Source organism: Rhinatrema bivittatum, chromosome 2, assembly GCF_901001135.1.
Source record: "Rhinatrema bivittatum chromosome 2, aRhiBiv1.1, whole genome shotgun sequence".
NCBI classification, from domain to species: domain Eukaryota; kingdom Metazoa; phylum Chordata; class Amphibia; order Gymnophiona; family Rhinatrematidae; genus Rhinatrema; species Rhinatrema bivittatum.
Genome location: NC_042616.1, coordinates 290,119,232 through 290,136,168, shown reverse-complemented (window position 1 = coordinate 290,136,168; position 16,937 = coordinate 290,119,232). Strand labels below are relative to the sequence as shown.

Below are 16,937 nucleotides of genomic sequence, written 5' to 3'. Positions count from 1 at the left end.
GTTACACGATCATGACTGAAAATGTAAAATCCAAAATTTTTAATATGCCTTTACTTTCAATCTGTTTTGAATATTTAAAGTTCCCAGTTGTGTTTTTGCTCAATCTTCCCATTTCAAATTCCTGGTAATATTTAGCTGCTGCTCGATGTTACTACTTAGCTGCTTCTCAATGTTCCCATCAAGGCCAGTTTTTGGAAAGAATCCTTCATCAGGGGCTGCAGTATGTATCCAAAAATACAATTTTTAAGCCATCCTCAACAGCATTCATCCGTCTGTTTAAAGCCTCAACAGCTTTCTTCCATCATGGCGGACATCTTTCCTAACAAACCTTCACCTTTATGTACACTACCATGTGACGCTGAATCAGCCAATGGGCTACTTAGACTAAAGACTTTAGTCTAAGTAGACTAAAGGCTTTAAACAGATATGTGTTTGGTGATTATATCATGCTTACTATTTGGTAACCGGGTAGGTACCTATAAATAGTATTTATATGAAACTACCACCATTCATTTAAAAAAATGTTTTGGTTTGAATATTTAAAAGCAGATCTAATCCACTACAATAAATTTAAAGATTGGGTAGGTTTAAGGTATTTGGTATAAAATGGAGGGTGGCAAAGAAGACAATGAAGACTTCACTGTCCGCTCAATTGGCGGAAAATTGTTTCAAAGTATATTTAAATTGGTGGTATACTGCTGTATGTTTGAGATCTGGAGAGAGAGAGGAACAATGGGACGTGTGGTGGTTTTGTCCAATAATTGTATTGTTTGGAGAATAAGGGGCTTGGTTAAAGACATTATGGGCTTTCAAATAGACAGTGATCAATTATCTTTTCTACCATCAGCCTCGATTGAAGGCATGCCAAGAAAGATTGATTAGATGGTGACGCAGATCTTACTGGCAGAAAAATGTGCTCTCACGGTGCACTGGAAGGTTAAGATTTCGCCCAGCAAGCTTATAGTGTATGTGTCTTTTGTTCGTTTATCAGATGGAGAAACTTACAGCTATGAAAAGGAATAAGATGGAAAAGTTTGAAGAATTACAATTTGGTTGGTGGATAAGAGTGAAACATTTTCTTAATTGATCTGGGTGAGATGCGGGGGGGTTATTCTGGGTGTATTTGTCACTGTTATTGCTTATGGAAAAAAAATTGTTGTACAAAAATAAAACGTTAAAAAATAAAACTATAAAACATAACTACGAAAAAACTGCCTGATAAAATAGTGCCTTCAACTGTTTACAGAAAACTTTTATGTCATCTATTGCTCGAAGAGAGTTTGGCAGAGAATTCCAATAAGAGGGACCAGGGACAAAAAAAGCTCTTATCGGTTTCACAAAAATGTGCCCTCTCAATAGAGGGGAAGTCTAATAGGCAGGACGTAGGACATGAGATGGTTCATAAAATTTAAGAAACAAAGAAAGATAACTTGCGCCCTCCAAGGTAATTTGGGCATGTCAGAAAATCTCCTGACTTGCATATGCAAAACCCAACTTGTAAATTAGGCAAGTAAAATCTCCATACATATATTTTTAAACTTAGACATAAAAATACACAAGTATACCAGTTGCACGTTACTTATCCTGCTAAAATCTGATTTATGCAGCTAAGTAGGGGCTTTGTTGCTACTTAGCCAAATAGGAGGGTAACTTTAAAACATGTATGAGCCCACCCATATATGGAGGTATGTGGACATGCATGAGCATACAGGTGAATTTTAAAAGCTCAGCATGCATCTCTTGGGGTGGCGCACGCTGCATGGAATTTAAAAAGCGTACGAGTATGTGCATATCTCCTGGTACGTGCACAAATCAAAAAGCTAAAAAAAAGGGGGATGGGCAAGGTCTAGGTGGAGCATGGTCAAGACATGGGCATTCTACGAAGTAAACTTGAAATGTGCACTTAAGTATTTACGTGCACATTTGCATGCCAGGGTCCCCTATCACATAACTTTACTTCTGCTATGGACAGCATGTAATTATAAAAATTAAAAAAAAAACCAGGCAAGTGAGCAGTGTGAAAAGGGTTGGGGTGAGAAGGGTAAAATGAGGCTAATTAACAGGGGGTTTACGAAGCCTGATCTGTTACCTGGGCAAACTGGGAGCAAACCGGGAAAAAGGGCTATTGCATCAGTAGAGCCAGCATTTGCGCACATATGCATGCATCCATAAAAAATTGTGCACGCATGTATAGCTGATTGTATAACATACCTGCATATATGCTCGTATGTTATAAAATGGCCGCATCCATTGGCGCAAGCCAGAATATGCGTGTACATGTAAGCCCGCATGACTGTTTAAAAGCTACCATCATATTTACTATTGTGCACGCAAATGCATGTACATGATATAAAATACACATATATCTGCACCCAACATGTTCATGTATCATAAAAATACGTGGCATGTATTTTAAACATACCCACATGAAAGCCCTTACCTGGTTAAGTGGCAACAAATATCAGGCTACATAAAGCTGTTAAGACTTATCCAGCTATGAAAGCTAGCCGGATAAGTAAAAGAAAGTGCTACACAGGTGGGTAGATAAGATAGATGGATAACTAGAGCTGGAAGACTTGTTCGTCTATCTTACTTACAGGATAATTCATCAAAATGTGTTATGGCATTAATGCCCGTGATAACACCATAATGCATGCGATAGTATTTAAAGCTTGTGGCGTTAATGCAAATGTTTCAAAGGGGCAGGATTGGGGAGGGGTTTGGGCAGGGTTAATGAAAATGAGGGGCATTATCACATGCTTTTAATGCCAGAAATAACTACACCTTTTTTCCTGGCGTTAAACTGTGCAAAATGGCCGTAACGCAATTCATGCTAAAGATTGCAAATTGTATTTCGGGCATTTTTGGGCTTGGGGAGAGGGAAAGTGGAGTACAGAGAGCCTCTGGGGTGACACACATATTATTTATACTGCTATGGGAGGGCCAGCTGGTAACTCAAGATGAGGTTTTGGTGGTGATGTAGAGTTTTGGGGCCAGTTTTACATGGAGAGTCAGACATACGACCAGCAGAGTAGACCTCAATGAAGATTTGACATCATTTGAAGTGAGTGAAGTCGCATAAAGATGAGATTTCTACAATGTTCTCTCATCTATCAAGCTAGGACGAGAGAACATTGAAGAAATCTTATCTTTGTGTGACTTTCCTCACTCCAAATGATGTCCAGTTTTCCTTGAGGTCTACTATGCTTTTCATACATCTCACTTTGCATGTAAAATTGGCCCCAAAACCCTACATCTCCACCAAAACCTCACCTCGAGTTACTAGCTGGCTCTCCTATAGTGATATAAATAGTTGACTACTATGAAGGCCTCATCCAATTTTATAACGTGTGCATGAAGAAAATTTACCAGTTTTACCAGTTAGACTGGGCACACTGGTGGACTATCTCTAAATCATCAAGATACCCCTGGTTCTTTAGCCTAAACTCTCTCTGGTTTACTCAGACCTCTCACCCTTTCAATAATTGGCTATCAAGAGTTTTATTCTGACTTGAACCAGATAAATATCTGGTATAAATATTTGCAAGCAACAGCTGTATTTCTGCCACTTTCACTGGTTATAAAACAGCAATATATGCACGTAAATATTAACCCCATCCAGGTACGCATCTGGCCTGCCCCTTTTTTTACACAAGCATATTTATTCGGATACCAGTACTTACACGTGTTTGTGTGAGGTTTATTAATAGCACTTCTGCGAATGTGCTATTTGCATGCATCTGCTACTTTATGCATGGATCTCTATTAAAATTCACCTTTAAGTCTTAAAAACGGCACTTATTCGGATAAATTTCAATTTATCTGTCTAAACAGTAGCAAAGCTATTTCCTGGGTGCAGGGTTTGGTCTGACATGCATACTTTGTAAAATTCATTGGTAAGTTTTCATAAATGTAGCAAGCTACTATAAAGGTAAATTATACAAAAAGAAGGTAGAACAGGTAGTACATAATCAAGTCACAAAAATACCTGTATAGAGCATTAAAGTATTTATTACAAATGTTAAAACTATTAGTACACAAATATATAATACAACATGTATCCAAAACCATCATATTTTAAATTACAATGGTGTATAACCTACACTAATACAGTGCATCACTTGTATATAAACACACTGAAACATGATATCATTTCTCATGCCACAAACAAAGTAAAATCCAAAAAAACCACAATATCACATCAAACATGTTTTTGATTTTACATTTCTCCTACCATGTGACAGGGGCCGACCAATGGCACCGGTAGCCCTTGTCACTTAGTAAGGGCAAAGGGCCACCAGCGCCATTTTGATTACTGCAAGCCGACGGCCCAAGAGCGACCACCAGGGACTTTTGGCAAGTCTTGGGGGGGTCAGGAGGGTGGGGGGTTGTAGTTCCTTTTTTTTTTTTTTTTTTAAATATTCGCTCCATAAAATGCACAGACATTTTTCCCCCACTTTTGGGGGGAAAAAGTGTCTTATGGAGCAAAAAATACAGTACACAGGCAGTAAACTTATCTGGCTAACTTTGAAAGGACATTCAGCGGTGCACCTGCATTATTGAATATAGCCAGATATCTTAAAGATAGCTTGATAACTTTATGCAGGTGATTATAGGTCTACTCTTTAGACCGATGAATACACAAACATACTAACTTGTCTGAAACAAAAACATTCTTCTTAAACAATCCACTTGTCCTCCGCTCTGCAGCTGACCCCGCCACTAACTCCCCTACCCTTGTAGCACTGACAAAAGTGAACATGAACCCCATGTTAAACAAAACTGCCAACTGGCTTATTTCAAGCTAACCGTTCAAAATAAGTAATTCCACATATCTGATCAGACACTCTATCTTAAATCGGGCCCTTTCCCCTTTTCCAACTACCCAACGTGTCTGATAGGGAAACCTACTGTAGGATTACTCCAACCCATCACCTTTTGAAAGAAGGAACACCTAGCCATGTACAACCAGACGGTTGCTAATAAGTATATGGACCTCTTAGCCCAGACTATGTATTGAACAATATCTAGGTCAAGCTCTGGTCCTCCTTCCCACCCCTGAACTGGAAACAGCACCTCTGCCTTTTTCGAAAGATGACCAGGTCGCCAGAGCCAAGGACGCCTTAATCATTTCCCAGGCTTCACCAGTCCAAACCTCCAGAGGTATTCCAGGACTGTAACTCCCACTGTGTCTGTGCAAGGAGCCAGATGATGGAATATGAGCCTTTAGCTGTAACATTCCATCTGAGACACAACACAAATTTTCGCAGGAGCATAAATACTCACTCGCATTTAGAAGACTGTCTATAGATAACCCCAACCACCCCCAAGTTATTACACAAAAACAAAACCACTTAGCTTGATAGGGCGATGAGCTATCTGGGGTGAAATGCCAAACCCACCACCATGTTAATGGAGGCAGGGTAGGACTTCAGCCTCAGCCTTGGACCTCCTGTGATACCTTCCTGATCTTTCCTCATACCTTGAAATCCAGCATTGATCTGGTTCGCTGAAGTACTCCATTATTGTCAAATCTGTACACAGAGCCTACGGTAGCTGGGAACATAAAATACTTTGTTATTCTGACATAGTTTTATTTTCCCATCCCAAAATTCCCTGCACTGTAATATGAGTAAATACATCTTTCAAATTATTTAATAATTCCATTTTTGTGACACACAAAATGTTCTCTTCTTTATATACGCGGTACAGTCAGCACTGTAAGAAACAGTTCCAGAAAGCTAGGCAGCTGTGAATAGTTGTGTATCCATTCGGTGATCGGCTGGGGGATCTCTGAAATCGAGAAATCTCCCAAGTGCTTGTCCACAAATATTTGTGCATCACCTGTCTCTAATTTTTCAGCAAATACCCATGATTCTTATTTTCCTGCATTTTGACATCCCTAGTGGTACAATATCAATTGTCTTCCTTTTCAAGTTTGTCAATTATTTTTTTTTCTTTCTGCAACAATTTGAGTGTGGTTCACAGAATTATGGGTTTCCCATCATGTGACACCCTCCCCCCTCCTAATTTTCATCTCTTTCAACGTGAAAAATATTTGATAGGAGGTGATCACAATCATATACTAACAAGTACTTTAGGGAGTTAAGAGGGTATAGGGAACACAAAAGTTGAAGTATATGGTCAATTATTAATGCATTGGTACCGATAATTAGACATTTCATCATAAGACAAGCATGAAGAATCTTGCATCAGATGTCTGGAAATACCTCAGAGTGGAGGAGAATATGGATAAAGAAAAGCAGGGAGCAATTAAGGGCCAGATTTAAGGATCACACAAAAACAGTACAAAAAGAAAAAAAACCTGCAGGTCAGTTTGCTCACATGGTTTTGAAATAGCACATCTTTTGCAAAAAGCTCTAATTTCTAGCAGCTTCTAGAAGGAAGAACTTGAAAATAGGCTTCATATATTTCATCATGGAACTTCTTATTTGTGTGTGTGTGTGGATTATAGTGTGTGTGTATGTATATATATATATATATATATATATATATATATGTATATAGATATAGATATATATAGATAGATAGATAGATACACACATTACACATAAATAGATATAGATATATATTTTAAATAATTTATTTTTACCTTAGAAAGAATTAAGAAATGGGCTGTTGCTGTGCCAGAGTGCACAGATGATGTCAGTAATGGGGCATCCATACACTTGATGGAGGAGGCGCCATCCAGGATTAACCTTCATCCATAGTCCTGGAATCAGAGCAACATGGGAAGCTCAGCTCCATCACCTGCTGCCTGGTCTGGCTATTGATGCATTAATGCCTTGAGACATCAACACATTGGGCACATGTTGATTTGATGCGAGAATTGGCTTGTCTCCTGATTGGTCATTACAGAGCATGTTAACATCATAGGAGGGTGCTGTTGATGTTGGTGTGCCCTGAGATTAGCTGTGGCTGGGCCATGATGCATCACCAAGGGGGAGGGCTGGCACCAATTTTAAAAGCAGCTAGCCCTAGCTTTTCCTCTTCTTTCTCTGCTCACCCCAGAATCTGATGAATTGGACAGGTTAAAATTAAAAAACCACGCAAGTAAAAAAAGAAGAAGCCAGTTAAGGCCATATTAATATGTAGATATAGATTCAGATGTGTGTGTGTGTGTGTGTATTTACAGTGCTAACTGCAAGCTTGGCTATTATAGCTAATTCAAGATCCTGTTTCGACCATATAGGGCTATTGACTGCTGACCTAGAGTCCCTCCTGCCACAGTGACTACCCATTGCATTACTGCAGCTCTTCATTGCCCTGATATCATTGTTTTAAAAATCACTGCAGAAGAGGTTGCAATTTTACAATTAAGAGGCAATTGGGGGTGGAATAAGGCTTCCTGCTTTGCAGTTGCCATGTAAAGTGTTTAGCAAGCTGAATATTTCTATGGTATGCCCTGCTGGTCAAACTCCATAGCTGTGGCTCATTGTACCCGCCACACAATGGCTGGGCTATTAGTGTGCCCTACCTTAGTGGTAGCAACCAGTTCAATGCTCCCAGTGGAAATATTCTCACAGAATACACTGTCCAAATATGAGGTCTTCCCTCCACTTCCCACATAGACTACTGCAGGAGACATCAGCCCTCACGTTTTGGGCAGCAGAGAGTATACCCTTACCCACAGGCATCCTTGTCTACTGTTAATCTGCCCACAGGTATTAGTGCCACAGGAGCTATGAAGAATTCAGATCAGATTCACAATGATCCAAAGACAGTTCTCTTGGAGGGGACCTTCTGTGACCATCAATGCTTCCACTCCACAAGTGGGTGAGTCCTGTGCAGTGGCAGCCCCTCAGTCTACAGTTATAAGGGCAGATCATAGAGACAAGCACAAGGGCAAAGGTCACAGATACAACATACATTATGGCTCTAGCAGTACTTGTCATAGGTCTTCAAGGTCCAGCACCTAACAGGGCTCACTGGCCACCAGTGATTTATGTGTTGCCTGCATAGTAACATCATGGTCTATGCAAAGAATATATCAGGTTCTTTCTCATTGCAAGTGGTCCCTGTTCAGATGGCTGGTTCCTCAGGTGGATGCAGTAGGGCAGCCTGTCCCAGCCTTGTGGTCATTTGGATTCAGACAACATGCGAACTTCTGCATCAATCCTTCACCCCATTGCAGGAAGGGCACCCTATACCTGAAGAATTGGTAATAGATTACATCTTATAGGTGAAGTGGCAGGACCTTTCCAGGATATGGTATGTACCCAATTGGCCAGCCTAGTATTCTTCTCTAAAGTACAGAGTAGGTCAGACATGGTCCACAGATTCATAGTCAAATGGATCATGATAGGTTGGGTCTGTGAGTCAGGCCTGGTCCTTGACTCTCGTAGCTCAATCATGCCTGATCAGCTGATCCTCCTCTTGCAATCATTGCCTCCTTTATGCTCCAGACCACTTTTCTCCTGTGTTCTACTGGTTGAGTTTGCAGCAGCATCTAACAGGATGTCCAAGGCATTGGGGTTTCTGGCCTCTGATGTAACCATATCAAATGGCAGGATGCCAGTGTGCATACTATGGTCAAAAGCTGCTCGGTCGCCAATTGATCACCTTTCTGGTAGTCCCAGTTTGACACTTACCCTGTGCAAATTGTGCTAACATACATGGCCATTAGGCCGCTTGGCAGGAGACAATTCTTGGTGCACCAGGACTCAACTCCATTTAGTTTTTTCAATTTAAATCTGTCTTCAAGCGTACCTGTGAGTCAGATGGTATGCAGAATGCTTTCTACAGCACACACTTATTTTACATTGGAGTGGCATCTTGCACAGCTACTTCGTATCCAGGGTGGCCATACAATACATAGGCCTCGGGCTCTCAATGGTATATGCCTCCTAAATAAGACTAAATGATGGCTCCGCTACATTGATCTTCCCGTAGCTTTACATTTCCTGCCTGTCTTGCTCCTTTCTACAAGTATCATCCAATGACAACTGATACAGTGGATTGTATGGGCATGCCTTTTTAGCTCATGTACAGCAGCAGGCCAGTCACAGCAGTTTCAGAAAAAATTTGGGGCTGATTGCCAAAGGTTGGATGATGCAGTGGATCATTCAGAGGAGAATGCATTGGAATCAGCTCCTGCCCCTCCACACTAGGAGCCAGGTAGGGACCTACCTGGATCTCCTCATCATCCACCTGGGAAATATGAAATACCTGCTGCTGGTGAAGCTGCTGCTAATGAAGACTGTCAGAGATCTGACACTTTTATTGGATGGTCTGACATCAAGTTAATAAGCAGATCAGCAAATCCATCCGATTCTGGGGAGGCCTATACCTCTGCCATGATTGGGTAGCTGTCCCATGCCCCAACTATTTGGGCCAGACGGAGTACACCTCTCAGATCTGGGACTAGATCTATTCTTACAGGTCTTATGAAGGGCAATCAGTGCATTAATTTAGATTTGGGGAATTCCCTTGCCTTCCCTTCCCAATGGATCAGGGATTGGGTGGACAGGGTTGTGGTTCTATAGTAGGGTGCTCAAGCTTAGTTTTGGAGAGAGACAGAATAGGGAAGTGGCTCAAACAAGCATGCACAACTAGAGTTGCTGCCTTGGGTAAATTGTCCAGAAGATCCAGGGGTGTGACAGCTGATATGCCCAGTAGATTGGGCTGAGAAGACACCTGGGGAGGGTTCCACTGATGATGGGAGAAGAGGCAGCAGTCTTGTTGTGCATGGTGGTCTGCCTGGTCTGGTGACCCTCTGCAACATCTCTGCTTCAAGAGGGCACCTCTGACCTGAGGCAGGTCTTTAAAGACCAGTATGATAGTCACATAAGGGGACCCAACAGTACTGCCCATGGTTAGGTAGGAAATAGGTCAGTGGTTCCCAAACCTGTTCTGAAGGACCCCCAGCCAGTTGGGTTTTCAGGATATCCACAACGAATATGTATGAGAGAAACTTGCATGCACTGCCTTCATAGAATGCAAATCATTGTGAATATCCTGAAAACCTGACTGGCTGGGGGTCCCTCAGGACAGGTTTGAAAATCTCTGAAATAAACAATAGGTAGCCTCGAGCACCAAATTAGATTCCCTTTTTAAGTATCTAAAGAAAGAGACTATGGCCATTTCAATATGATCTTGTCTGTTTGCTTATCGTATTTCCATATAGTTGGTAGGTAGCACTGCCAGAAATGTAATGGCTGTCCCAATTAACTGATTTATTTAAAAAGTTTCTATTCTGTCTATAATGAAAAAAATGTGCTAGATGGATTACAACAGTAGAACGTAATACAAACAGTTAAAAGAAAATTAATACATAATACAGCAAAGTAAAACAGAAAAATTGCATAATAAAATACTTTAAATATTACATAAAAATATTAAAATCAAATTAAGGAAACACCTGAACAAACAAATGTGCCTTAAGCTTTCCAATTATCCTTATATCATCACAAATGCACAAAGCCCCAGGTAGGGCATTCTATAAGGTTGGCCCAGCAACCAGAAATGACCTACTATGAGTTTCTTGCAATTGAGCATGATTAATAAAAGGAATCACTAAAAGACTTATCAACAGAGCATAAATTAACCTTGGAGTATACTGTTGCAACTGATCAGCCAGGTAAGGACCATTTAATTTCAAAACATTAAAAACAAGTAATCGTTTAAACCTCAGTCTATAATTTACAGGAAGCCAACAAAGTTCCTTTAGCCAGGGTGTAGCATGATCACATCACTTTCCCCCAACAATCAACTGAGCAGCTGAGTTTTGCAAGACCTGTATGGCCCTCAATGATACAATAGTCAGGCCAGCAAAAAAGAGAACTGCAGTAGTCTACAAAAGACAGTACACAGGCCTGATCAATGGTCCGAAAATCATCCTTATCAAGTGCATGTTTCAAATGATGTAGAAGCCGCAATTTAAAATAACCCCCCTTCAGAATATTCTGCAAGTGGGTCTTAAAAGTAAGCAGACTATCAAAGATTACACCCAGATTTCATGCCAAGTTTGAAAACTGGCTATCAGTATCCAGTACCAACAAAGAAACAATGCTGTGTTTATTTATTTAAATAATCGGAGTCATGAGAAAAACATATTGCTTCAGTTTTACGATCATTCAATAACAAATGGTTTCTTTGCATCCAGTCATTATTAAGCTGCACACAGTCTGCAATGTGAGCTAAGCTAGCTCACAAGTCACTCTTTACAGGAAAATACAGTTGCAGATCATCAGCATAGAGTCTAAAGGTTGTGGATTGCAATTCAAGCAGGAAACAAAAGTGGCCTTGTGTAAATATTAAACAGCACTGCAGCTAAGACTGAGCCCTGCGGAACGCACAAAGGGTTTCAAACCAAGAGGCATGAACACCTTGCAGAACCTGCTGTTTTCTAGATTCAAGAAAAGAGCTAAACCATGCTAGAATGGCACCACTGATTCCAATAGCTTCTAGTTGCTCCGTAATATTGCGTGACACACAGTATCAAACGCTGCTGATACTTCAAAATGCAAAGCAATAACTGATGCTCCCTTGACAAACTCCAGTAGTAAAACATCCAACACAGAGCAAAGTAATGTCTCAGTGCTGTGCTTTTACCTAAATCCACATTGATATTTATGTAAAAATTAATGGGCAGCCACTGCACTGGAATGCGCAGACTTTGAAAGTAACAGGGAGCCCATGCACCCAGCAGAGAAGGGGCTACCCAGGACTTAACTCATTGTGCTCAGTCCTGGGGATGGGGCAGCATGGGGAGCTCAGCCCTGCTGTAATATAAGGGCACCGATCACATGGTCTGGTAGCCAGTACATGGATGCCCCTAGGTGTTGGAGTATTGGGCGCCCATAGATGATGGGCGCCCAATGCTGACATCTTAAGAGGACACCATTGATGCTGACATCTTAAGAGGACACCATTGATGTTTGCATGCCCCACAATTGACCGTAGCGGGAGCATACTTGTTTCATTAGGGGGCGGGGCCACTGCCAATTTTAAAACTGGCCAGCAATAGGTAGGCTCAAGCACCCAAATTAGATTCCCTTGTTAGGTATCTAATAAAAGGCTGCAGCCATTGATATCCAATATGATCTTACCTCTTAGGTAGGTACCATGTATCTCCTTTCAAATAGGGGCAGATTTTCAAAGGGGTACGCGTGTAAGATATGTGCGTACCCCCGGAAAACCTGCCCCAAGTTCCCCTTGCGTGGGGGGAGGGGGTTAGATAGGGCTGAGGGGGTGGGTTAGGGAGGGGAAGGTGCAGGGGGGGTGGAAGGGAAGATCCCTCCGAGGTCGCTCCGATTTCGGCGCGGCCTCGGAGGGAACGGAGGAAGGCTGCACGGCTCGGCGCGCGCAGGCTGCCGACTTTGCACAGCCTTGCGCGCGCCGACCCCGGATTTTAAAGGATATGCGCAGCTACGCGCGCATCTATTAAAATCCAGCATACTCTAGTTTGCGCCTGGTGCACCAACAAAAGTACACGCGGGCGTACTTTTTAAAAATCTACCCCATAGTGTGCAGCAATGTTGGATGTGTTATACAGATAGTATCACAAAATCTTTACTATACATACCCAAGATGCAGTTAAGTGTTTTGCATTAATGCATCTACAAAGCAGTTTGTGCACATACTTTTTTACGTCACTAATAGGCAATGAACTATTTTACATAGTTTTACATCTCATTACTGAATTGGCATAAGTTTCATGTCTACTACAAGCTAGGTTATGCATTCTGTTAATGCATGTAAACTAGTTTGCGGGTATTAGCAGTGCTTTTAATGGGGCAGATTTTAAAAGGGTTACGCACGTAACCCCCGAAAACCTGCCCCTGCGTGCCGAGCCTATCTAGCATAGGCTCGGCGGCGTGAGCAAGCCCCGGGACGCGCAAAAAGGGGCGTTCCGGGGGCAGGGACGTGGGTGGGGCACCAGCAGGGGGGCGTGCTGGGGGCGGACCAAGGCACAGCCGCTGTGCCGGGGGATGGAGAGCCAGTGCGAGCAAGTTATACCTGCCCAGAGGCAGTCGTAACTTCTACGATAAAGGTTAGGAGAGAGTTTTAGATAGGGCTGGGGGGGGCGGGTTAGATAGGGGAAGGGAGAGGAAGGTGCAGGGGGGGTGGAAGGAAAGTTTCGGAGCGGCCTCAGAGGGAACAGAGGAAGGAGGAAGGCTGCGTGGCTCGGCGCATGCAAGTTGCACAATTGTGCAGCCCCTTGCGTGCGCTGACCCTGGATTTTATAACATGCATGCAGCAGCGCGCATGTTATAAAATCGGGCATAGATTTGTTCATGCCAGGTTACGTGAACAAATCTACGCCCGCGCGCACCTTTTAAAATCTACCCCAATGTGGGGTAGATTTTAAAAGGTGCGATCATGTTTAATGAACTTGAATTAGGTCCTAGGTATGGGCAAGGTTTGATTGCTACTACCCATGCTTTAGCTATTTTTTTTTTTTTTTTTTTTTTTTTTTTTTTTTTTTAATAAATGGAAGATCTTTTTGTTTTCAGTGCTATCAGTCTGCAAATTTCATGAGCCCTAAGTTCACTAAATGGTGAATTTTTTTTTTTTTTTTGTAAACTTTAATTCATAAGATTTGACAGTGCTATGCATTTGTGAGAATTATATTTGTTTAGTGGTAAAAAGCAGGTGATCTTGCGCTTCTTGCCTCACTTCTTTTGGGTATGTGGTGATCACCTAGAAACACTTGCAAAATGTGGCTTCTTCCCTCAGTATGAACAGTTCACCGCAGTTCATCTAACTTCCATCAGTTATTTGGGCCCAGGTGTTTCCTGAACACAGGCATGGTTAACACACTGAATTGTGCAATCTTCTTTTCATCTTTGTGGTATGGCCGACTACCATACCTCTGCAGGCAGGGCTCGACAAACATGACTTGCTATGTAGTCCATAGTCTTCCTGTCTCGCTTCCCAGGGAACAGACATGTGAAGGAAGAGCAATAGAGAAAGTGTCCTCCCTCAGAGTCACACAACACAAAAATTCTGCAGGCAACTCAAGCTCTTCTAACCACATGGACTGCCTGCTGATACTATATCCTAGTGCTGATCTTTCAAAAATATAGATTTTTTTTTTTTAAAGTCATTCATACTGTAATTTTCTTTATTTGTAAAACTGTTTTAAATCAGAAAGGATAGTTGAATACACATTTATTTTTTATGGGAGCTTTAATCCTCATACTTTGCCCAGTGTCTAAATGTTTTTGTCTCCCCAAAGGGTTCACGTGACACGATGGTAGCCCCGTATTGGTCAGATTTTCATTCCCAGCAAAAGGGCTCATGTCTGAGACCTTACATTTGATCTTAGCCAAAAAAAGAGGCTGAGAAACTTGCATTATGCATGCTGCTGTGCATGGCCATACATTTCCAAGGTGGCTGCATGTATGCTTCTAAAGTGCAGTGACTGGGCTGAATGAAAGAAGCTATATAAATGCAACTTATAATGAGCATCACTCTAAAGTGCCACATTGAATCTAGAAGATCTGATACAATATTTTTTCTATTTTTCAGTCAGTTTGCTCCCAAGAAACCCTATGTGTGGAAACCAGGTAAAAGAAAAATGTATTTCTTTATTCAGACCATTGTATACAATAGACATTCACAGAAAATAGCTTTGGATTTCTTTACAATAATTAAAACGACTGTGTTGTCAAAGCATACTGTGTGTGGTATCTTTAGTATTTCGTATGGCTATAATGGTTGACGTATATGAGGAGTCTTCATAATTATATTCTCTATGTTTATAAAAGTAAACTGATTGGTTGAGATGACTAAAGTTTTTATGGTTTCATAAAATGAAATGCGTAAGTTTATTTTTGTTTTTCTGTTCATCTGCCTGCTGTTGTGACTCTGATAAGTTTGATTTGTATCTTTTCTTGTCATATTGGTACTGTACCTTTGTAGAAAGGTCATCATCTGTTTAGATTGGCTTCAGCTGCTGGCAAATTGGTGATCTTATCGCTCAGGAGCAAGAGTAGAGGAAAGTAAAACTGAAACAATTAGTCAGTACAACTGAGATTCAAATTTTATTATCCTTTTTGCAAAAAATATTTGGGGGATTTTTTTAGTCTGTGCTAGCATTCAGAAAAACCCTGCCCTTCTGATAATACTGAAATAATAGAAGGAGTTTGTTTACAATAAATCACAATTATATTGTTCACTCTTAATGCTAATCATGATTTCCTAGCTATTGGCTGTCATTCAAACTCAAAATAAATGTATTTAGAGAATATCTAGGCTAGACTCATATTCTTGGTTTAGGAGATTAAAAACAAAGTTACACAACTGAGGGAGGAAAAAGAGCCATAGCAAAAAAAAAAACCAAAAAACACCCTGAATGAACTCTTTGCTAAAAGTGTTACTGAGGAGGATGTTGGGGGTTACCCATACTGGGAAAAAATTCTTGAAGGTGAAGATTTGGAGGAACTGAGGCAAATATCTGTGAAATTAGAAGATACAATAGAGAAGCTTGACAAACTAAAGATTAACAAATCACTAGGAATGGATGGTATTCTGGTATTCATCACAAAATTCTAAAATAACTCAACCATTAAATTGCAGACCTGTTATTAGCAATTTGTAACCTATCATTAAAATCAGTCACTGTGCCTGAAGACTGGAAGCTGGCTAATATAATGCTGACTTTTAAGAAGGGCTCTAGGGGTAATCCAGAAAACTAATAGACCAACGAACTGGTCTATTAGAATTTTTTTTAAAGTTAATAAAACTTGTAGATAATGATGAGCTGGTCAATATATGTATCTAGATTTTTAGAAAGCATTAGATAAAGTCCCTTATGAAAGACTCTTTAGAAAATTAAGAAATCACAAGATAGGAGGCAGTGTCCTACAATGGGGTTGGTAATTGTCTAAAAGGTAGAAAACAGTTGGACTAAATGGTCAGTTTTCCCATTGGTGGTGTGCCCCAGGGATCTATACTGGGATCAATGATCAACATTACCATAAATGATGTGGAAAAGGGAGCAATGAGTCAAGTGATCCCATTTGCAGATGACACAAAATTATTCAAAGTTTTTAAACACAAGCAGACTCTGAGGAACTTCAGAAGGACCTTGCTAGACTGGGCAATTGGACATCTAATGTGGACAAGTGGACTGGACATTTTAATGTGGCCAAATACCAAAAAGATTCACATAGGAGAAATAATGCTAATGTTAGGTATATAATGCTGGGTTCCATATTAGATGTCTCCACCAAGGAAAATATTCTTGGAATCATTATGGACAGTAAGTTGAAAACATCAGTTCAATGAGAGATGGTCATAAAAGCAAATATAATGTTAGGAATTATTCTAAAAGGAATGGAGAATAAAAAGGAGAATATCATATGCCTTTGGATCGATCCATGCGGCAACTGCACTTCGAGCATTGTGTGCAGTTTTGGTTGCCCCATCCTAAAAAAATATATAGTGGAATTGGTAAAGGTACAGAGCAGGACAACAAAAATGATAAAGGGGATTGAATGGCTTCCATTTGAAGAAAGACTGAGCAAGATAGGTCTCTTCAGCTTGGAAAAGAGATAACAGAGAGGAGATAAGATAGAGGTTTAAAACATCATGAATGAGATGGATCACCAGGAGATGCTCCATGAATCTAATTGGAAAGAATATTTATTACACTCAGCATACAAACAAACTATGGAATTTGTTGGAGGATGTGGTCAAGACATCTAACATAGCTAGGTTTAAAAACATTTGGACAAATTCTTGGAGGAAAAAGTCCATAAACAATTATTAGTCAGGCAGACTTGGAGAAAGTCACCTCTTATCCCCAGAAGTGAGTAACAAGGAATGGATCAACTCTTTGGGATCAGCAGGGTGCCCTTAGTGACCCAGATTGGCCACTGTCAGGGACAGGATGCTGGCTTAATGGTATGATCCACGTGGTAAATCTTATGTTCTTAGCTAGCCACTTTAGGTCCACATTGGTTTTA

At 40.8% G+C, this 16,937-nt stretch overlaps 1 protein-coding gene across 10 annotated transcripts in view; it reads left to right on the top strand.

Annotated features, from left to right (window-relative positions):
* The window catches only part of ARPP21 (cAMP regulated phosphoprotein 21), an 896,408-nt gene that overhangs the window by 702,623 nt on the left and 176,848 nt on the right, over positions 1-16,937 (top strand). For 9 of the 10 annotated variants that reach the window (XM_029589611.1, XM_029589613.1, XM_029589614.1 and 6 more), the window contains one exon: positions 14,497-14,534. The exons of the other annotated variant lie outside the window; for it this stretch is intronic. In XM_029589611.1, the coding sequence (XP_029445471.1) occupies positions 14,497-14,534 (38 nt within the window). The remainder of the gene's footprint in view (positions 1-14,496; positions 14,535-16,937) is intronic. 10 annotated transcript variants of the gene reach the window in all.